Source organism: Octodon degus, unplaced genomic scaffold (assembly GCF_000260255.1).
Source record: "Octodon degus isolate 3935 unplaced genomic scaffold, OctDeg1.0 scaffold00197, whole genome shotgun sequence".
Taxonomy (NCBI): Eukaryota; Metazoa; Chordata; class Mammalia; order Rodentia; family Octodontidae; genus Octodon; species Octodon degus.
Window position 1 is genome coordinate 1,017,029 of NW_004524773.1, and position 22,759 is coordinate 1,039,787.

Genomic DNA, 22,759 nt, shown 5'->3' on the forward strand with positions numbered 1-22,759 from the left:
AAAAAAAAAAAAAAAAAAAAAAGTGAACATTATATACTACAAATGTATGGAATTTTTTTTTCTTTTCTTTTTGGACATGGGGGAGGGGGGTCTTGTTATTTAGTCCAGGCTGGTCTCAAACTCATTGGAGATCCTCCTACCTCGAGCCTCCCAAGTTCTGGGAAAACATGTAATCATAAAAATTAAAAAAAGAGAAGAAGGGGCTGGAAAGATAGCTAGGTAGTCTAAGCACCTGCCTGTGCCAGCCACTGAAACCTGTAATCCCAGCACTGGGGAGGCTGAGACAGGAGGATCACTACAAGTCTGAGCTGTGTAGCAAGACCTGTACCAAATAAATAAATAATTTTTTAAAGTATTTTTTTAAAAAGAGAAGAAACAGGCCAGCCAACAAAGATGCAATCATAGAAGCCACACAGACACACACATACACACCAACAACCCACCATCACCATGCTAACAAAACAAATGCTCTCTTAGGGTATGGTGATGCACACCCATACTCTCAGCTTCAGGAGGCAGGAGAACCACAAGTTCAGTTCAAGGCCAGTCTGAGCAGTACAAGTCTTGTCCTAAAAAGAGCTGGCTCGGTAGCACAGCACTGACCTGGCACGCAGGAGGCCCTGGGCTCCATCCCCAACACAGAGAACGAACAAATAGACAAATAAACATCACTCACTTAGGTCCTGCAGGGCCCCAAATTGCACACAGACTCCTGTGCCAAGTTCACAGGCTCAGCTGGTCACCTGCCTTCGCTTGGGTCCCCACCCTGCCCCTCTGGTGCTGTGCTCTTGAGTCAATCCCCTCTCCATGGTCCCGGGCTGTCCTTCCTCTTCTGCCAGCCGCCCTGGGTCCCTTGGGGAGGCTGAGTCCTGCTCTCACAGTGGGTGGAGAGAGAGTAGGGAGCTGCTGAGTCACCCTAAAAGCTCCAGCACTGCAGCCCCTGGCTCCCCCAGTCCCTGAATATACCCCTCCCCCAGTGCAGGCCACGACCTTCTTCCCTGTGGCACCTGGTTGGAGCTGAAGCCCAGTGGCTCCTGCCACAGGCTCGGCCATGGGCTTGGCTGTAGGCCTTGTTGGGCCATAGCCAGGCACAAGGCCAGCTGTGCCCAGGGTGTGCGCGGAGGCGTGTGCAGGCCCGATACAGCCCTCCCCCTCTCTTACTTCCCTCATTAAGAAGGAAGCTGTCACTCCTAGAGCTGTTCATGCAGGAGCCTGGAACTGATGTTGTCATTGCAGGCTTGTGTCCCCAAGTGGCACAGGAGGGGAAACTGAGGCCTAGAGGAAAGCAGAGCTTGTTCCAGGTCCTCCTGGGCATGCAAGCAGAAGGAACTTCCTGAATGTTTAATGATCCTGATAGGGACAGGAAGCCAGCAGGAGGAAGCTCTTGGAACCAGAGCGCCCCGCCTCCCCCAAGAACTCCCCTGGTGCTGAGACAGGACACAAGCCTGCCCAGCGTCATCCCTTATTAATATGATACAACTTCCTGAGTTCCTTCTGCTCTGCCTGGGAACTAGAGTGTGAGGGGGACCACATGGCCTAGAGGCCTGGGACCCGCACATAGGCACCCCTAGAGTGGGGCTGTGTGGTCTCTTGGGATCCTTGGTGTGGCTGGAGCCAGGGCATCCATCCTGCCGGAAGCTGGGGTGCCAGCTGGGCATGGCTGATAGGGAGGTGGGAGAAAGGCAAGGAGGCTGTGGTCATGGGAGATGGGACAGAGAGAGCAAGGCGGCAGCTGCCCCCAGGCCAGCCCTTGGGTCAGAAGCAGCCCTTGGCATGGAGCTGGGACACTGCCTAGGATCTTTCCTGGCTGCAAAGACCCCTGAACCCTGCTGCTGGCTCCTATCAGTCAGACTTGTGAGGCTGGTGTGAGGCATGATACAGATGAGGAAACTGAGGCACATCAGCTTCCTGTTCTTGCCTAGGACCATCCCACAGGAAGAAGGTGGTCAAATTGGGACAGTTCTGTACAATGGGAAGACCGTGAGTCCACCCCCAGCCTGGAGAATTTACTTGACTTAGCAAGGCCTTGCCCCAACAAGACCCCCAAAGTAAAAATTTTAAAAGACCCAAGGATGTACCCCTTAGCTCAACTCACAGTAATACAACCTCTCACTCTTCTCTCTCTTTCTCTCTCACACACCACAAGAGACAGAAACACAAGCAAAATGGAGGCAGAATCCTGAGTCTGGAATCTCCACACTCCAGCTGCAAGTGAGTCTGGAGGGTCTCAGAGGACCCATCTGGTCCCCATGGTCTCCAAGGCTCCCTGGGGAGCTGGGGACTTGGTGGGAATGGCCCATACGGCCACACTGACAGATGTGACCTGTGGCCTGACCACACTGACCTGGGGGGAGGCAGCTGGGCTGGTGGGGGAGGATGGAAGCCATCCAGGTGGCAGCAGTTCTGCAGGCCCGGTGGCCACCCATTTGTGGCTTAAATGTTATTCCTGGAGACCAAGGTCATTGGAGCTTGGCCTAGGGCCTGGACGTGTTGCTGTGGAGAAGCAGGGGTCTGCAGTGTGTGCCTCTCGAGAGGGGCCACCCACATCTTCCAGCTCTGACCCTACTACTGGCCACCAGAACTGCCCCTCCTCAGGACACTGTGCTCGTGAGCAATTGTGTCCAGGGACCAGAAATCTCAGTGCTGTCTGGAAAACACGGCATCAGGGAGGAATTTCCCAGTCATTTCTCAATCCCAGGGGCCATGTCCCAACCCTGGGGCCTGGAGCCCAGAACAGAGCACGGAGGCCACCCTGAGGCAGCCAGACAGCCAAGCTCACAAGATCGGTGGCATCCCGGTCCCCTAGTAGGCTCTGAAGCCGGGTGTGTGGACTCTGACACCCAACCCGGCCCATTGAGGGACACGCAAGGGAAGGAAGAAGGACAGAGACCTAAGTATGGCAGGGAGCAGGTGGCTCTTCTGTGGGGACTGAGAGAGGAGAAAGGGCAGGCAGCGCTGGCCAGGCTGGGGGAGGGAGGCAGGGAGCCTCGGGGGGCTGCAGAAGAAGGCGGGTACAGGGAGGGCGGGCCAGAGAGGAAATGAAAAGGCCTGGGTGAGCCGGCGAGATGCGGAGGGCGGGCGGTGCAGCGGGGGAGGGACGGAGACGCTGACACAGAGACGCAGACTTCAGGCTGAGAGACACGCGCTGGAGCGAGGAGCCGCTGAGGAAGGGAAGCTGCAGGGCTGGGAGGTCCGGAACGCGGCCGAGCAAGAGCGCACAGCGGCTGGAGCTAGAGAGCTGGGGAACCGAGACAGCACGAGGCAGGGGCACGGAAGGAGAGAGCTAGGGACGCCGAGAGCCGAAAGGACAGAGACAGTAGAGGCGGAAAGAGAGACCAGTGGAGGAGACGGAGAGGAGCGCAGAGAGACACACACGAAGAGAACTGGGGTGGGAGTGACAGGCCCCGGCTGCTGCCTGAGGACGGTGGCCTGCAGCCGGCATCCCAGTGGTCCCACCCTTGGGAGCCTTCTAGTGCAGGCTGCACGCTGCCTTAGGCGATGGCCGATTCCTGCCGGAACCTCACTTACGTGCGGGACTCGGTGGGACCGACCACCAGCACCCTGATGTTCGTGCTGGGCGTGGTGGGCAATGGGCTGGCACTGGGCATCCTGGGCGCGCGGCGGCAGTCACGCCCGTCGGCCTTCGCCGTGCTGGTCACCGGGCTGGCGGTGACCGACCTGCTGGGCACGTGCTTCCTGAGCCCGGCCGTATTCGTGGCCTATGCTCGCAACAGCTCTCTTCTGGGCCTGGCCCGCGGGGGGCCCGCGCTGTGCGATGCCTTCGCCTTCGCCATGACCTTCTTCGGCCTGGCCTCCATGCTCATCCTCTTCGCCATGGCCGTGGAGCGCTGCCTGGCGCTCAGCTACCCCTACATGTACGCCCAGCTGGACGGGCCCCGCTGCGCCCGCCTGGCGCTGCCTGCCATCTATGCCTTCTGCACGCTCTTCTGCGCGCTGCCCCTGCTGGGCCTGGGCCAGCACCAGCAGTACTGCCCGGGGAGCTGGTGCTTCATCCGCCTGCGCTCCGCCGACCCCAGAGGCTGCGCCTTCTCCCTGTCCTATGCCAGCCTCGTGGCCTTGCTGGTGAGTGCCATAGTCCTGTGCAATGGCTCCGTCATCGTCAGCCTCTGCCGAATGTACCGCCAGCAGAGGCGCCACCAGGGCTTGCCGGTCCCCAGCTCCCGGTCGCGTGAGGAGGAGGTTGACCACCTGATCCTGCTGGTCCTCATGACAGTCATCATGACCGTGTGCTCCCTGCCGCTCACGGTGAGTCTCTCCAAGAGCAGGGCTGGGAGAGGACAGGAGAGTAGCACCCAGCTCTGCCCACTATTAGACGTGCCCCTTTCATGCATCGGGAAACTGAGTCTTGAAAAAGGTCAGACAGCTTGGTCCAGGCCAACAGCTCCCAAGTTCCCAGTGACGCCTTTTCGCATTTTCTTTGGGCCCGCTTGCCCGCTGACTGCTGTATCAGCGTCTACATTCCCAGCCCTTCCATAATCAGGCAGATCCCCCTTCCTGTGACAACAGGACCCACCACCTGAGAGCATTTGCCTTTTGCTCACCGGATGCTTTGTGGTTTCCAAATACCTCCTCAGATAACTTTTCACACCCATTCTGCAACACTGGGCAGGAAATGGTGCAAAATCTAGCCCTGCCACCCTTTGTACAGATGAGGGGCAGTGTCTCTCGGCCAGGGTCACCCAGGGGCCAGGCTTCCCAGCCTGAACTCCCACCCAACTCCCCCTCCTCCAGCCCAGCTCCCATCTGCAGCCACTCTAGGCTCAAAAACGCTGCCACCTTCACCCTTTCCACTAGAACAACACCAGGGGCTGTGACACTTGCTCTTCTCGTCTTTATTCTGGGCCTCCGTTTCTTCTTCTGTAATATACAAAGGGCTGGGCTGGATTTGGAGGTCTTTAATTCATCTGTTAGCAGGGTTATGATGACCTAGAGACTCAAAGGTGTGCAGACAGCACTGGGCTCAAGGGTCTGCAAGCCCAGGGTCCCCCCAGGTGTGAAGTGCGGAACAAGCACAGCCCTGGCCCCATCGGTCCTGCTGGGGAGCTGCGGGTGCTTTCCCTGCCTCTGCTCCAAGATGCATCAGCGACTTCGTTTTCATCTTATCTTACTTCCTTCCTCTCTTATGTGTCACTCTCTCATCCCTGCAGTGAGCAAGTGGGAGGTGAAGAGCCAGGGTGGGAAGGTGGGGGACTGACAGCCTCTTCATAATCCCCTCCCTGCCCCCAGATTCGTGGTTTCACCCAGGCCATCGCCCCGGACAGTAGTGAGATGGGAGACCTCCTTGCTTTCCGCTTCAACGCCTTAAACCCCATCCTGGACCCCTGGGTCTTCATCCTCTTCCGCAAGACCGTCTTCCAGCGACTCAGGTTCTGGCTCTGTTTGTGTCCTCGGTCTGTCCTAAGTGACTCAGAGACACCCCAGGCCCAGCCAGCTTCAGGGAGGAGGGACACCCTGATCCCTGCTGCTCTGGAGGGGACCTTGGTGCCCCTGTCGGCCTGGAGTAAGGGACAGGTGGCGCCATTGCCTCCTGTCTCGCGGCCCGGTGGGGGCAGCACCGTGGGAACGACGACGCTGTCCAAAGCCGAGGCTGCTGTCGCCTGCTCTCTCTGCTGAACTGAAACTGGCCCTGTGACCTCCTGCCCTGTCTTCCTGGTGCAGAAGCCAGAAAAGCAGGGACATGGCTGTTGTGGGAGCCAGAACATTGGCCCCCCAAATTGTAGGGGTGGTCATCGGCTATTTCCCTCCATCAGGGTGGCCATGGAGGCTGTGGGAGGAGAAAGAGTTACCCTGGAGCATGAAAGAACAGTTGTCTCAAAATAGCCCACAGCCTGGCCTGCCGGCCCTGGCCTTGGGCTCCCCATCCATCTCACTGTCCAAATATTTAGAAGGTGGCAAGGTTCCCAGTGGCTTCTGGGTACTCAGGTCTGCAGGGGGTTAGGATTCCTGCTCCCACCCTTATCCATCAAGCGGGGTCCCAGCTGCCCGTCCCAGTTCCTGGGAGAAGGCCCTGCCCTTTCCCAAGCTAGAGATTCCCAGAAAGCTCCCCTCTAACTACTGTTCGCCATCATTCTTGGAGATCCTGCATCTCAAAAGGAGGTGGGTAGAAGGAGGGGTGCTGCATTATAAAAAGCACTAGTGGGCATGTACCTGGTACCCTAGAAACGCCATAGCTTAATGGGCCATGCAGTATGGCCTGTCGTCTGTAAGTGTGGCCGGGAAGACAGCAGCTGAAGGGGTGGGGGTGGGGGGAAAAGCAGGTACCAGCCAAGAATGCAGCCCCCAGTCCTGTGTCTTCTGTTCTCTGGGGCCTGGACAAATAACTGCCTCCCTACAGAGCCTGGCCTCACCTCATTATCCTTGGAGCCCTAAAGATTTCATTCATTCATTCATTCATCCCATACACAGCAGGCGCCAACTCCACCCTGTGTCGGGACACAGGGCAGTCTCTGGCCCACTCCAGACCCTGCTGGGGTGATTTCTAGGCAAGCCCAGGGATGGGAATCTGGGGTGCTTGGGAATGGAAGTGAGTTGGCTTGGAGAGCCAGGGAGAGTGGCCAGAAGACTTCCCACCCCCAGCCCACACTGCCTGCCTCGGTTTCCCTTCCTCACTCACTCCAGGCTGCACCTGGGGAAGGGGTAGAGCAGTGTGAGCTGATGGTTGAGCTGGCGGCGCGCAGCAGGTCCTGCATGCGAGGCACACTCTCCAGCCGCCGGGCAGCCGCCTGTGACCAGAGCTTCTAGGGCTGGGCCGGAGTCAAGGCCCAGAGAAGGCGAGCACTGCCCTGGGCCACACAGCAGAAAAAGCGGACCCGCCTCTGGGCCCCGGAGCCGAGCCAGATGGCCTAATTCACTGCAGGGCACAGCTTGCTGACTGGAACCCTGCACTGCTCTGTGACTCGCTTTCTTTCCGACTGTAATCAGGGGCTCAGCTTAGGGGATAGCTGTGAGGCTGAGAGATGATGGGCTCTGAAGTCTGCTTTAGCTCAGGGCTGGGAAGCAGGGCTGGCCTAGGCATTACTGTTACTGCCGTTATTGTCACTGCAGTTATTATCTGGGCAAACATGATTTGAAAACCAGACCAAGCAAGCATGGCATTATTGTTTTCCCTTTTATTTATTTGTAGTCACTGTTTCAAATCACATTTAAGAAAAACAAGGGGTAGCTGGGTGTGATAGCATATGCCTATAATCCCAGCACCCAGGAGGCTGAGGCAGGAGATTGTCCCCAGTTTAAGGCCAAGCTGAGCTACATAGTAAAACCCTGTCTCAACTCAAAACACAAAGACAAGGGAGAGGAGGAGAAGGAGAGGAAGAAGGGGATGTTTTTGAGAGTTAAAAACAGGTTAAAAAAAAAAAAAGGTCAAAACTGAGTACAGTGGTTGCTCCCCTATAATCCCAGCTACTCATAAGGCTGAGGCAGGAGGATTTCAAGTTCAAGGGCAGGCTGGGCTATTTATTTATTTATCAGGAATTGAACTCAGGGTCTCGTGCTTGCCAGGCAGCAGGTTAGGTAATTTAGTGATTTCCTCTGTCATCTCAAAATAAAAAAATAAGCCGAGTGTGGTGCTGTATGCCTGTGATTTCAGCACTCAGGAGGCTGAGGCAGGAACATCACAGAGTTTGAGGCCAGTTGAGGCTACATAGTGAAACCCTGTCTCAAAAGACAAATAAATGAGTAAATAAATAAATGCATGGGCTGGGGCGGTGGCACAGTGCTTGCCGGCATGTGCAAGGCCCTGGTTTCTATCCCCAGCACTACAAAACAAAACAAAAAGAAAAGAAAAAAAGACCAGATTGAGGTGACCGGTTGATAGGAATGGGGTTTTCTTTGGGTGTCCTGAAAAGGATTCCGAACTAGAGTGGCAACAATTATTGACAGTGTGAATGTAGCTAAAAGTGTCAAAATAGTAACCTTTAGCTAATGGGTATCTCACTACCACCCCCTCAAAACCCACATGTAATACTGAAGACAAATAAGGGTGTTTAGAAACTTTTACAGCGGTCATAATTGAGTAATAGTTTCTTGGGTGAATTTAAAAATAAGGAAGTCCAGTTATAAGAAAAAAAAAAAAAAAAAGCCAGATGTGCTGGCGCATGCCTGATCTCAGTGCTCAGGAGACCGGAGCAGGAGGACAGCAGAGTGTTTGAGGCTTGTCTGGGTTCCACTGGGAGCTCAAGACCCATCTGATGAGGCCCTGCCTACCAAACCAAACATCTGGAAACATCAGAATAAGTCCTGCCCTTGGCACCAGACCCAGCGTGGTCTCAGGTGGGACAAATCCAAAAGCCCCTACTGAACGGAGGGTAGTGACAAAGGGATGGAGAGGGTCTCACCTCCTTGCTGTCACGCCGCAGGTGAGGTAGTTCCCTTGGTGACCTCAGGGATCAGTACTTGATCCCTTGAGCTGCCATCGGTCCCATCTTCAGGGCAAGGACCTCCCCCCATCGGATGTTTTAAGACAGGTCCTTCCTGCCTCCCCAAGGTGCCCGGATGAGCTAGAAACTCCTCACCCGGCTGGTGTCCTGGCCCCGAAACGACCAAGTTCATCCTCACTGCTCACCCTGTCCAGTGCCGGCAGGGGGCGCTATCTCACTGGTCGCTTCGCCTGTCGCTTGGAGGCCACAGGCCAGGCTCACCACTGCCCAAGCACAGTGTATTTCCTCTCTTGGTCAGCAGGACACGTCCCCGTGATGATGGGGACAGCGGCCAGGACAACCCTGGCCATGCCCTCCTGCTGTTCACTGTCCAGTGAAGAAAGGCCTGTCCCCAGGGGGTTAGGGCTGGGAGTGGGTTGGGGAGCCTAGGGAGGCCTGGGGTTGCTCCTCGGAGCCCTGGATGGCTGAGCCAGATTCGAGTTTGGAAGAAGTGGTGGAGGAGAGATGCACATCTGTGCTGCACTTCCGGTCTGACTCTGGAACTTAACTTCTGCGCCTTTCGTATGTTTATTAACTTGTCATACTTTCCCTGGAGCCTGCTGCAGGCTGACTGCTGTGTCCTTTGAGGATATATCAGTGGCAGTCACAGCCTTGGTCCTCCTTGGCTCATGAACCAGTGGGATTACTGAATAATCCCATCAGTATGTGTTGGAAGGAGCAGCTCAAATACTAAATTGAAAGCTGAGAAAGCACAGTGCAAAGATGCGCGCGGACGGACGAATGCGAGTTGCCTTCTCTCCCCTGGGGTGGCGGGTAGGAAGTGAAGGGTTGGGAATGAATCCTTATTCATTTCTGTCTTCCTGACAGGAGGCCAACCCACAGATGGGCCTTTACACATCCATGTCCCCTGGTCCTGGGAGCCCAGACTTTTAGGGCCTTTTGTTGCCATGGCCCCACCTGCTGGTCACACTGGGAGTGACACTTTGAAGCGGCCTCGCGGCAGCTACACTGGCTAGCCCGCTGCCCTCTGGGAAGTAAGGGGAGCCTGGCCTCGCCCCCCACCCTTCCGGGTTTAGTCACCTTCTCGGGACAGCCTCTGAGTTGCTCTAGCAGAGCTGGGAGCCCCCACAGGCGTGCCAGCAAGGCTGCGCTGGAGCTGCGGCCCACAGCCTCGTTGCTGCCCCAGGCCATTAGGCGCTGAGTGCCTTCCATGTGTCTTTGATTAATAAAGAATGGAAAGGGAAGTCATGATTACTTAACCACTAAGCCTGTCTGAGAATAAGAGTCTTTCCAAAACACAGGCCTGGCGGGTGTGTGTGTGTGTGTGTGTGCCCGTGTGCGTGTGATGAAAGGCACCGAGAAGCACAGGCTAGGAACGCGGTGGTTAAAAGCCTGGCACTGGGGATCCGAGCAAGTGGGGTCCAGTTTTGAGATCCAGCTCAGCTGTTCCAAGCATGACGCTCCCAGAAGCAGTGTGGAAGGCGCTGTCTGCCCGGCTGCCATCCTCTCCTTTGGGAGCTGGGTAATCACTTACTTCCTGCTTGTGCACCACGAGTATTTGCAAGTGCTGAATTGCAGTAGAAATGCACGCAGCCTGGGTTGGAATTAAGTGGCCTGGTGGCCCACCTACCAAGCTGGTTGTATTTCTGATCTCTCCTCTACAGCCGCTTCTCCATTTTGCAGACTGGTAAACTGAGGCTTAGAGAAATGAAGTCACTGCTCTAGCATTATCAAGTAGGAAGTGACTGAGGTGGTGCCCGAGGTTCAGTGAGGGCCAAGCCCCCCTCACTCTGGTGAGCACTCTGGCTAGGAGGGGGCCCCCTTCTGTGGTACTGCTTCCCATTAGTGCCTGACCAGCTGGCTGGGGGTGCGGGGTGCTGGTGGTGGTGCCCCTGTGTAATCTCAGCACTCAGGAAGCTGAGGCAGGTAGATGGCCACAGGTTCAGGACCAGCCTGGGCTACACAGTGAGAATTTATCTCAAAACGAACAAACAAAAAGCCAATTAATAAGGCTAGAACTTCCCATGGCTAAGAAGGCCATCTCCATGTCACATGCCCTTGAGGCTACAGCCTCAGCCCAGCCCCAACTGGCTCAGCCTGTGGCCTGCTTTAAGGCAGCATTTAATAAACTACCACTTGGCTGGGGATTTAGCTCAGTGGTACAGCGCCTGCCTGCAAGCGTGAGGTCCTGAGTTAGATTCTCAGTACCTCCCCCAGAAAACTAGCAGTCAAAGTACACAGTTCTGGCTGTGTGAGGGCATATGCCTGTAATCTCAGCACTTGGGAGGCTGAGGCAGGAGAATCCTTGGGAGTTTGAGGTGAGCCTGGGCTACAAAGTGAGTTTCTCTCAAAAAGAACCCCCCCCCAAAAAAAAAAAAAAGCTCTACAGGTTCAAATTTACACCGGATCCTTGAGGAGGGCCTTGCCCCTCTGGGTCTCAGTCTCCTGGTTAGCACAAGGCAGTCGTGCCACCCAGCCAAATGGCAGCTCAGTTTCACTGAGGACCCAGACGCAGAGCTTGGAAGATGACCTGTGTAGCAGGAGGCACGCGGGAATAGTGGCTGAAGCTCGCCGTGCAAGGCTCTTGGGTTCATCCAGCTGCGCAGCCCAGTCTGCAGCATACCTTGGGAGTCACAGAGGCCTGGGATGTTGCCCGAACACGGAGACTTTTTTTTTTTGCGGTACCGGGGATTGAACTCAGGACCTTGCACTTACCAGGCAAGTGCTTATTCTACTGAGCTATCTCACCAGCCCCAGACCTGCTTTTTTTAACTTTTAAAAATCTTTTTTTATTTATTTGGTACAGGGTCTCGCTACACAGCTCAGGCTCATAGCAATCCTCCTGTCTCAGCCTTCCCAGCACTGGGATTACAGGCCTGCGCCACTATGCTTGGCTCCAGGCCGGTGCTACACGTGGTGCCGGGGATCGAACTCAGGCGCTTGTGCTTGCCAGGCAGGTGCTTAGACCACTGAGCTATCTCCCCAGTCCCCCAGCCCCGGTTTTATCCATTACACTGTCTACTATATCACAAATACCACACCCTACACAGCTAGCAACAAAGGGAACACAGATGCAGGCTCTGGAGAAATGGCCTGGCTGCAACTTTCAGTGTCGCAAACCATGCTGGGGTCTGAGGGCTGCACAGCCATGAAGCCCTGGCCAACGCGCAACCCTGCCGCAGAAGCGCCCCCTGGCGGCCGCGCCTGGTGCACCCTCCACCCTGGCCACCGCCCCTTCCTTCTTTCCCTGGTTGGCCAGAGTAGAGAAAGCTGTCTCTGTCCACTCCTGCCGGGCCATCCAGTCGTGAGCGTCCATGAGTGTTAGGCCTGCGGTCCAGGCCCGAAGGAGATGTGTGTGGGACTCGCAGCTGGGGCCACTGGCTTTGGGAGAAGCCCCAGAGAACTGGGATACATCCCTCCACCAGAGCCTGTGCCCCAGTTGGTGCACTTTCTGTACTTGGCAACTGTTCTTGGCTTTTTGCTTCAGATCCTCAGACCAACTCCCAGTAACGGCCTCTTGGGCACCTAGAGCCCAGCACAGCCACTTAGGTTTGTGAGTGACGGATAGCAAAGGCCACCATCTCTCCCTGGGTCCCCTGTGGAAACCCGAGGCCGCCCCACCTCTCCTCACAGCCTCCTTGCTCCCTGCATCCTCTGTGCTGCTCCCTGCCTGCGGGAAGGCACCCCTGCCCAACTGCAGAGCCCTCTGGGTCTCTCTGGGTCCCTCTGCAGCACAGTGGCTCTGCCTTGGTGTCTATCCTCTGTCCTGTGGGACCCACATGTCCCCAGGGCCCTGCGCAGAGGGTAGGGCTGGCTCTGGCACCTGTGCACCACTACACTGACCTGCCGCCTGCACTCACTGTCCTGCCCCAACGACCCTGCAGTCACACTGAGCTCAGCAGGATGTGATGTGGCCTCACAATAGGCACAGGGAGGGCCTGTCTGCAGCCTGCCCGGGCCAGGGCAGACCCTGGGCCTGAGACAACACTGGAGGAGCTACGTCAGGTAGTCACTGTATTTTATTGGAAAACATTGATATATATTTTTCTTCACAGCTTGAACTGAACACAATATTGCCCGGTTTAAAAAACAAAAACAACCCAAACATTCTGCAAGTGCCCACAGCCTCACGCCTACCTGCCCTTGCCCTCAGCTCCTGGCCAGGTCTCCCACCAGGCCCGTCCCTCCCTCCTTCCCTCCCTCCAGGGCTGGTGCCAGAGGGCGGAGGTGTCCCAAAGCTGGGCAGGTCCCAGGAAAGCCACTTGATCGACCTGGGGTGGGGGAACCAGATGAAAAGAACAGAAAAGAACCCAGACTGACTGCCTGCGTTCACTGACTTGTCCCAGAGGCGAGTCAGAAGCGAGGTGAGGGGCGGATCATGCTCTCCGCGGGGCGGGCGGGCGGGCGGGCGGGGCGGGCCGAGGCGGTGGGCGGAGCGAAGCGCCAGGTCCCGAGCAGCGGGAAGCGAGGCCCTGGCTGCGTGCAGAGTACAACGGGCCAGCGGGGGTGTTTTATTGCAGGTTTGTTCCTGTGAGGGCACGGTGGGGCTCATCTTCCCTCTCCCCACCCTTCAGCTGGCCTGGCATGGTTTAGGACAAAAATCTAAGTTTTAAGGGGCATTAAAAAATAAAAGGATAACCAGCACATTACAGAGCGACCATCCCCACATCCATTCCTAGACGGCCCTGGGGGTGGGTGCACCGTAAAGGAGGGCGTGGGATGTTAGCACCAGGTATTTACAACAGCTGGGACCCCGAGGGACATGTGCAAGGGCGAAGGGCAGTGGCCAAAGGAGCAGTCCCCGCCCAGCCTGCCTCAGGAAGCCAGTCAGATGGTTCCAGAACAGCGACCAGCAGGACCTGAGTGCTGTCCACTCTGTCCACCCCTTCCGAGCCAGCCCCGGTAGAAAAAGCATGCCAGCTTCTGAGCCCCCCGCAAACGTCCTGGCAGTGCCACGACAACTCAGCCCCTCTGGGCTTCTGCACGCCCCTCCTGGCCCCCAGTCCCAGGCTGCTGGGTTCTGTACACAGAATCACAGGGCTGGCTGCATGCAAGAGTGACAGGCACGCTCCTTGCCTGGGTGGGGGCTTCACCCTCACGGGGCCAGGATAGCACTGGTGGCCACCCCTGTACCCAAATAAGAGAATGAAATGAAACAAACTGCGAGGGAGGGTGGTCACCCCAGCTGGAGCAGGGGCAGAGGCTCTGAAAGGGGGTTGGGGTTGGTCTTATGAATGCATCAGGCCTGGAGCACTTGAACGGCAGAAGAGGAAAGGGAGCGATGAGGGCCATGGAGGGAGACTCGGGAGGAGGGAGAAAGAGCAATCATGCAGCGTGGGACAAATCTTTTGTTGCTTTATCAGATTCTCAGTCAATCAATTGGTGTTTGCTAGAACCGGGGTACGCGGGGGAGTGTTGAAGAACGCGCGCAAGGAGAAATCAGGAGAACGGGCATCGCCAGCTGCCCGGGCCTTCACTTGGCGGTCATCATCTGTACAAACTCTGCAGAGAAAGGAGAAGGCCAGTGAGCAGGTCGGAGCCTGGCGGCCCTTCCCAGCACAAGGGCCACGGCACACGTACCTTCATAATTGACCTGGCCATCGCCGTCAATGTCAGCCTCTCTGATCATCTCATCCACTTCCTCATCTGTCAGCTTCTCCCCCAGGTTCGTCATGACATGGCGCAGCTCTGCGGCACTGATGTAGCCATTCCCATCCTGGAGGTTGGGGACAAAGGCTCTCATTTAGCTTCCCCTGGCAAGGGAATGGAGGCAGGCAGGGACTGAAGGGGAAGAGCAGTGGCCAGGCAGCTGGAAAGGGGGCCCACACTGCCGGGGGTGGTGGCTAGTGGCTCTGGCCACTCTCTGCTGGCACAGGTCTCACGACACCTGGACAGGACTGCTTACCTTGTCAAAGACGCGGAACGCCTCTCGGATCTCCTCTTCACTGTCGGTGTCCTTCATCTTTCTGGCCATCATGGTCAGGAACTCCGGGAAGTCAATGGTCCCGTTCCCTGACAGGAGAAAGGGGAAAGGGAGAAGTTCTTGGCCTGGGCCCTGGGAAGTGGGCCTAGAGACCCCAGAGAAGACATGTTGCCCCATCTGTCCCTAAGGGAACTCCCTGGGCTCACCATCTGCGTCCACCTCGTTGATCATGTCCTGCAGCTCTGCTTCAGTGGGGTTCTGTCCCAGGGATCTCATCACTGTCCCCAACTCCTTGGTGGTAATAGTGCCATCTCCATCCTTGTCAAAGAGGGAGAAGGCCTCCTTGAATTCTGGGAGAAGAAAGGGGACGGGTCCGGGTCAGGAAGCCACAGGGAGTGCCCATGCTCCTTGGAGAAGGCCTAGGGAGTCGGTCCACCACAGGGTGTGGAGCCTGACCACCCTCAGCCCGGCCTCTCCTTGGTGCACTCATTTCTTCAGCCAACCCAGTTCGGCGAAGACCTGGGAAGAAAATGGACTGATGCTGGCTTTAGATAACTGTGTACTTTTTTTTGGTCCTGGCTTTAGCTTCTTCCTCAAATGATGAAACGGACCTAAGTCATAGAGCAGATGAGAGCCAGAGTGAATTCTTCATCTAAGTGTACAAGTCAAGGTCAACTGGCTAGAATGGGAGGGGAGGAGAGCGGAGGCTGCAGAATGTCTCGGCTGACAAGAGGCAATGTGGACAGATTTCTTGTGCTGGGCACTGGCATCTTCCTGAGGAGTGGGGCGTGCGGGGTGGGAGTGTGGGGGTGGTCAGCAGCACAGCATGGCTGACAGGGTGGGAGGCAGGGCAGTGAGTGGTGCTGAGTGGGAAGGCCACAGCTGGGGGCGCATCAGGAACGGAGAAGCACGTGGCTCCTGCCCTCCCACTGGGCCCAGTTTGGCACCTGGTGCTCCCCTACCCCCAAACCCTCTGAGAACAGATGCCTGGCAGCCTATTCTCAGGGGGTGTGGGCTGGGGTGAGGTGGCGGACAGTTTGCTAATGGGGACAGGGTGAAAAGCGGAATGTGTGCAACACTAGGGTGTCGGTGGCAAATCAGGTGGGAGGGACACGCACAGCTGGGCAGCTGTGGCCCCCAGCCTCCTTGGGGGTGGCGCCAGCTCCCTCTACTGCCAGAGGTGGGTGTGGGCACTGGGCAGTAGGTCACATGGACCCCTGCTCACAAGCAGGAAACACAGTTCCCTGCTTTTCTCCTCAGGACTCCACTTGTCCTGGCCAAAGCTAAGAAACTGCATGTGTGACCCTGTGAGAGGCAGCAGAGAAAGGAGTGATGAGCCCATTTCTGCTTCTCCCACTTCAGAGGCAGCTTTCAGCCCGTCACATGGTCTGCTGTCTGACAACCGAGCCAGGGAGCTGGCAGGGCCACGGAGATAAGCCAAGAGGTGGTCTCTGAAACCCCCACATCCCAGCAGCTGAGAATGAGGTGATGGGGAAACCTAAGACAGTCACGCAGCAGTTCTGGGGGTGGGGAATCTTGAGGCGGGGGCTACAAAAATGAGGGACTCACTGGGAGGGATGCTGTTATTTCTCTGTTCATTGCTTAGTTGGCAAAATGTATGTATCACCACCTATGTTCAGATACTGAGGAGATGGCAGTGACCAACAAGGCCAAGTCCTGAGCTCAAGGGAGTCACGTCTAGTGATTGGGGATATGACAGGTAAAGACAGTGACAAAGTGCACACAGCAAGAAGCCATGAGGGATATAAATAAACAAAGCAATGTGAGGTAAAGTGAGGCTACCTACTTGAGTTAGGGGGTGGGAAGGCCTCACTAGGGAGACATGGATCTGAAATCTAAGGTAGGGAGAGGAGCTGCCCATGCAAGCGCTGGGAGAGGAGCATTTCCGGCAGACGAAAAGCAAGAGCAAGAATGCGCAAAACGAAGTGTAAAGGCAGGCAAGCACAGAGGTGGGAGTGACAGCCATCTCCTGGGCGGCTCCTAAAGTGGGACAGGAGCTGCAGGCCCACAGGGAGCCAGGGATCTCACCTTCTAGGCCTATCTGGATACAGCTGACAAAAAACTAGGCTTGTCCCGTGGCCCCTGAATTCAAGGCTCCAGCAGCCAGCAGGGGGACACAGCCTTCGGAACCCACCAGAGGTCCAAGGTCTTAGGACCATGGCACTGGCAGGGTGAGGACATTTAGCAGCATCCCAGACACAGGCATTGCAACGGGTAACACAGAGATGCAAACATTCCTGCCTGTCAGCTTGGTCCCAGTGCTAAGCTCTGGATGGGGATACAGACTTTTCTTAGGCAAGATGATGGGGATAGAAGCCAGCAAACTCACCTGCGATCTGTTCCTCGGTCAGCTGGTCGGCCTGGAAAGCAGGAAGGAAAGTCAGTTATAGACCAGCTGCCCAGCAGTGGGGAGCTCCCTGGCCCACCTGCCCCTCTGTGGAGGGTGCCACATGGTGTTCTGCTGGCCAAGGGATGAAGACCAAGTGAGGGTCCAAGGCAGAGTTGGCCAGAGGATGAGGCATAGAGACACAGAAACTGTGGGCCAGGGTGGGCTGGAAACCCAGGCCTGCAGGCAGGGACAATGCTGCTCCAGCCCCAGTGTAGCAGTGTGGCACGGAATGGGTTCTCCTCTTGCTGCTGGGAGCCCCAGGGGCTGTGTGAAGGAGCGGGTGCCCTAGAGGCCTAATCAAGCAGCTCTAGAAGGCTCCAAACTGAAACAGGCCAGTCCTTGGGTAAGGCAGAAGGAAGATATGTGAGCCATCTCTGCTGGTTTCTGTGTCACCTATTTGGAGGTGGTAGGCCCAGGCAAGGTACACTCCAAGCAGTGGCTTGGAATTGCTTTGGTGCCTGGAAGAACCCAGGGCAGGCTGGAGGCAGCCACTGCACCCCTTGGCACCCAGTGTAGGCAAAGGGTACCCCTGTTTTTTCTTTCAGGCAGAAGGGACAAATGTCAGGGAGGGAACTGCAGCAGGGCAGCAGGAGCAGTAGCACAGGACTGAAGTCAGCTTCAGTGCTGCAGTTTTTAACCCTTTCCAGTCCCGGCCACTCTGGGGCCTGGCCTGCTGTGGTGAGCAGCCCTTGCTGCATGTGGGCCAGTGGGGTGGGCTGGGAATCTGGGCACAGATGTCCTGTGGGAGAGCAGGGTGTGTACTAGGTCCCAACATCTAGTTTTGGACAGCTTATAGACAAGTTTCCCTTGGTTTTTGTGAAGGCAGGACCTCCCTTCTCCCCATGGTCCCGGACTTCGATGGGTCCAACGAACTTTCCCCTTCCTTGTCTTTCCCAGTTAAGGGAAGGGGCTCCAAGTCCACAGCAGATTTTGGCCTTAAGTTTGAGAGTTCCAGAAAGTGAAGTAACCTATTGTATGTGTTTGCATTAGTCTACATGGCATTCAAGACCTTCCCCAGAACAAACGACTGCCTGCTCCCAGCATTGTCCTGGACTTAAAAACAAAAACAAAAGAACATGTTGGTTAACTTAAGGGGGTCAAATCCCAAAGAGGCAGGATGGGAGGAGAAATCAAAGTGATGACAACAAAGGGGGAATGGCTAAGGTGGGCAAGGAGGAAGGCACAAAAGGAAAACACCACATGTGCACATTCTAGAAAAGTCTGGTCTAAAGGGAAGGTGAGGAGGCCAGAAGGAGACTCTTCTATGAGGCTGTCAGCAAAGACTTGGGGATGCAGGCTCAACGCCAACCCATGAGCCCCTACTCTACGGCCTCCTGGGCTCCTGTGGACAGAGGCTCGGGCCCAGCCCCTTGTCCTGACACATGAGGAAGCTGCTGGGGAAAGTGAGAAGAGGATGGGCTTCTGGTTACGGCCAGCAATGCTGGGGGAGGGGGAGGAGGGCTTGCTCCATCTGCTTTTCATTCTCCTCCCCAGGCCTGGAGTGGAAACAGGGAGCGCAGTGAGAGCCCTGCCCAGCCCACTGCACGGCACTGCTCTGTGCCAAGCCTGCCTGGGGAGCACAGCAAGGGGCTGCAGAATGCCCACGAGTGGGGCTGAAGCCCAGTGTCTGTCACTCCCACCCAAGAGCTGGGAGATGCAGGTGAGCACTGTTGGTTCCAGGGCTGCTGCAAATAGGCGTGGCTCTGCCTGAGGCCAGTCAGACTCCCTGCCCTTTAGGAGCCCTGTGCCCTGCTCAGCCCAGTAAGGGGCCCAGCTCGGAGCTACAGATCTCAGTGTGTGGCTGCTGTCCAGAAAACTAAACGTCTGAAAAGTGATCACTGGGACCCCTCCCCAGGGTCACTTTCCTTTCCAGAGGGTTGTAAACAGTCACCCAAAACTGTCTCCAAAATAATCCAGCTGGTCTCCTGCTTCCTTGTCCCAGCATCTTGGGCTCCAGCAAAGGGATGCACAAGAAAAAAATAAATAAATAAAATAAAAGCTTGAGGGGGGGGAGGGAAGAGGGTATTATTTCTCTGCCTGCCCCAGGCCCAGCCAATGCCAGAGAGTAGTGTCAGATGAGATCAGAAACCAAGGCCAGGGCCCCTTACTGGGGCCAAGGAGGAGCCATAGAGCTCAGGCCAAAGTCCAAAGCCAGTTAACAGAGCCTCGTCCCACCCACACCTTGCTGATTACAAATGGGAAGAGCAACTGGTCAGGATGAACGGTGGGGCCCTCCTTTGGAGGTGGGAGACCTGCTGGCACCTGTAAGCACTGCAGGGTCCCATTAGCAACATTCTGCTGGAGAAAATGGGGTAGCGGCAAGAGCAGCCATCAGGTCTGTGTCAGCAAGTATGAGATCTGATACAGGGCTGAGGCTGCCTGTTCTCCCAGGCCTTGCCAGGGAGGATGGCTGCGCACGGTTCCAGGCCGGGGATGGGGGTGGGGGTGCTGGAGCTGTGGGTGTCATGGGTGGCAGGAGTAGAAAGAACTGGTCTGCTGGTTCTTTCTCAAAGCTCTGGCTGTGTGAATTCACAGGAGCACTCAGTGAGGACCAGGAAAAGAACAACAGGCTCTCAGGCTAATAATGAAGGGGTCCCCCAAGGTCCCCTCTGGGCAAGCTCTGCAGCCTCCACCCTGAGGGCATGGGAATAGGCCTCCAACTGTCATTGATGCCAGACTGTACTACCCAGTGTTGTCATTTGGCACCAGTGAGAAGATGCAGAAGGGCGCATGGAGCTGGAAATCAGAGGGAAGCAGCCCCCTATCTAGAAAGGTGGCTATCTTGGTCTGAATGGGGTATTGAGTGAGTTAAGGCTTCTAGGCTCAAACAAGCTGGCTCATTTGATGCACCCCAAACTTTGATCCATCCTCATTTCATGGGGCTTCAGTGCGCAACTGGGGCCTAAACAACTCCACCCACCTGCTCCCACTGCCCTGGTGCTACCAACACGTTCTTCCCAGGAAAACAGGACACTGCATAGCCATTCCCTCCAGCATCCGCAGCCCACCCTCCCCCTCACCCCGACCAAACGTCTGTATCCAGGCCTTTTCCTGGAGATGGGAGGGGGGCTACTCACACCCACCTCCAAACCTAGGTTCACTTTGGCTGCCATTTGTTATCCTCTTCTATGCTCCTGGCTCCCTTCAACCTCACCTCCTGATACCTAAGCCGAAGTCTTCCTGGACCTCTCACCTTGGAAATCCATCCTTTCATGAACCCAAACACAACACTCCTGCCCTACTCCTTCCCATTTAAAAAAAAAAAAAAAATTAGTTCAACAATCTTAACCCACTAGTTCTCTGAGAACGTTTACTAACCCCCCCCCCACAAATCAACCACAAAGCTCCCTGGCACCCCCTTTAACTACCTCCACAACCCAATCTTCTCAGTCTCTGTAGGCTGCAAAAGCACCTCCTATCCTCTGCTGCCACCCACCCCAGGCTCTTCCTCACCTCGGCTTGCACCTACCTGTCCTCCACCCCCTCTGCAGTCCCTCCCCCCAAGGATCTAAAGTGCAAAAGTCGCCCCATCCCTGATCCTACCCTCTGCACCCCAGGAGCCCGCACTTGTTTGGTCCCCTCTTCCCTCTATCAGGACTCAGAGCCTTCACCAGGGCCCACACAGCTTCCTCCCTGGCCACTATGTCTTATTTCTGCCTCTTGGGGGACCACATACCCAAATTTGAAACCACAAGCTCCGTCTTGAATCCAAAAATAATTCTGGGGGGCCCGAACACTTCCTTTGGGAGCCCAAATGCTCCACTCTGGGTTCAACTGTCCTCTCGGAACGCTGATACCCTTCTGGGGATCTCAACACACTACTCGTGTCAAAGTCGCTTGTGGAAGCCCCAAAGCCCCCTTCTGGGATCCACACGTCTTCCTCCGGGTTCAACACCCCGAGGCTCCCGCCGGGGCCCCGACGCCCCCACTCGGGGCTCCCCCGCCCTCTTGGGGGTCCTGTCCTGCTGCGCCCGCCACCTCGGCCGCACCTCTGCCTCACTCACCATGGCGAGGCCCGGGGTGTCCGGAGCACGGAGAGCGAGGTTCCTCCGGCGGCGGCAGCAGCTGCAGCAGCTCGAGCTCCGCCGCGCGTCCGCGCCTCCACACTCACAACCCGCAGCGCGCGCCGCCGCTGCCGCCGCCCGCCCCAACGGTCCCTCACCGGTCGCCGCGCGCGCCCCGCCTTGCCCGGCCCCGCCCCTCCCGGCTCGCGCGCTACCGCACTGCGGCTCCTACGGATCCCTCCGCTCCCTGCTCCGCAACGACCGGCCCGTGGTTCGCTCATTTCCACACAGTAGAGAGGTGGGATTTAACTCTGGGCGCGCGCCCGAGCTCCCGCCACGGACTACTTTCTGTCGCCGCGCGCTCCGCCCCCTGTATCCACTTCACTTTCCTTCCTGGCGGAGGGGTACCATTTGGCTGTGCGTGACGCGTTCTTCTGTGAGCCGCGCCAGGATTGGGTCCGGCTCACGGCGGAAATAAGAGCGCTTCGCCGATTGGTCCGACCTTCCCTGCAATGCGTCAAACTGGGGCGAGCCACTGCGTGATGGTGGTGAGAAAGTCTGAGTGAGGTAGCTAAGTGGAGCTAAGAAGCAAAGCGAGGCGAAATAGGAACACTGTGGTTTTTAGAGATGAAAATATATTGCTTTTGTGGGCTGAGACTGGTATAAAGGCCAAAAGATGCAAAAAACTTTCTCGTTTCTCCCCTCTAAGAAACGGAAGGTGGTTCAATCCAAAATGCAGGATTTTCGAAGCCCCGCCCCCAACTGGGTCCTTTGCAGCGGCGGGGTCTTCAAGATTATGCCCATCGTAGAGACTCCGCCTGCCACCTTCGGAGTGTCTGTGAGTTAAGGTGGAAGTCGTCACTGTGCAGCTGTAGATCCCTCAAGTTCTGTGCAGTTGGAGCCAGGCCAGGACGGCCTGTGGGAGATGAACATGAACTCAGTCAATTTATTTAATAAACATGAATTGGACGCCTGCTGTATGCAAGAACTTGTGGTTGGCAGGTTTGGGACGCCATACTTGCTCACCATTCTTTTGTCCTTTTCCTACACAACCTCACCCCTTATCCCAGGCTTCCAGCTATAGGAGGAAAAAGAAATAATGCGAAGGTTCGCTGAGGCTGCAGTGTCTGTTTCCTGGAGCCCAGGAAACAAACCCCTTTTGTAGGCCTGGAAGTGACATTGTCTTAGTTACCGCCCCGCCCACCCCGCGGGTGATTGGCTGAGGAATGGGGTAAGTGAGTCACGCCGCTGGGCGCTCTGGAAGGCGACCGGCCGGCGGAACTGTGAGAGTCCTTCCCCGGAGTTTCGGAAATGAAGTTTGGGAGAAGAGAAACCTTTGTCTTTAGGGTGGAGAGGCTGCGGAGGACGAGGCGCTTCCCCATATACCCTCTGTGTGCCCATTTCCCCACCCTGCCCTCACCCAAAGGAAGAAAGTGTCCAGCGAGGGAATGAAAGGAGAGGGGAGAGGCCAACGGCGTGTTGGCATTCACTCTCCTGTGTTCAGCACTCTGGAGCCCAGCTGCGCCCAGTCATCCGATAATTCTTTTATTCCATGTGCAATGAGAAATTTTATTCCAAGCAAGTTTGAGTTGGATTTCTGTCACTTGCTGCTGAAAGATTCCCAATGCATATGAGCGGTCCGAGGCCCAGTCATGATCAGCAGTACCGGTCCTGGAATGGAGAAGGCCAAGTACACACGCCATGTGCTGAGCAAATACACACCATTAAAGCAGGTGCATTTTCTCTCTCCACCCCTTCTCGTTATCTCTGTGTCTTTCAATACTGGGGATTGACCAGGGCCTGAGCTACATCCCCAGGCCTTTTTTTTTTTTTTTTTTTTTTGAAAAAAGGGCCCAACAAAGTGCCAAGCCGGCCCTGAAACTGAAAACCCCCCGCCCCAACCCCCCGGGGAAACGGGAATAAAAAACGGGGGCAAGGGGCAACGTTTAACTAAGCCTAAGCCCCTAAAAGGTATGTGTTATGGGGCTGGTGAGATGGCTCAGTGGTCTAAAGCACCTACTTAGAA

The 22,759-nt window shown here is 56.3% G+C and overlaps 2 protein-coding genes across 2 annotated transcripts; one reads left to right on the plus strand and one right to left on the minus strand.

Moving 5' to 3' along the window:
• The first annotated feature begins 3,116 nt into the window (after positions 1-3,116).
• Positions 3,117-7,187, plus strand: Ptgir (prostaglandin I2 receptor). Its single transcript, XM_004644284.2, has 2 exons — positions 3,117-4,266; positions 5,248-7,187. The coding sequence occupies exons 1-2, from the start codon at positions 3,499-3,501 to the stop codon at positions 5,632-5,634; spliced, it is 1,155 nt and encodes a 384-aa protein (XP_004644341.1). The 5' UTR covers positions 3,117-3,498; the 3' UTR covers positions 5,635-7,187.
• A 6,539-nt stretch (positions 7,188-13,726) lies between these two features.
• Calm3 (calmodulin 3) lies at positions 13,727-20,921 on the minus strand. Its single transcript, XM_004644285.2, has 6 exons — positions 20,734-20,921; positions 16,670-16,700; positions 14,526-14,669; positions 14,302-14,408; positions 13,977-14,112; positions 13,727-13,898 (listed from the first exon to the last, which is right to left on the minus strand). Exons 1-6 carry the CDS (start codon positions 20,734-20,736, stop codon positions 13,870-13,872), a joined length of 450 nt encoding a protein of 149 aa, XP_004644342.1. The 5' UTR covers positions 20,737-20,921; the 3' UTR covers positions 13,727-13,869.
• Between the last annotated feature and the right edge of the window lie 1,838 nt (positions 20,922-22,759).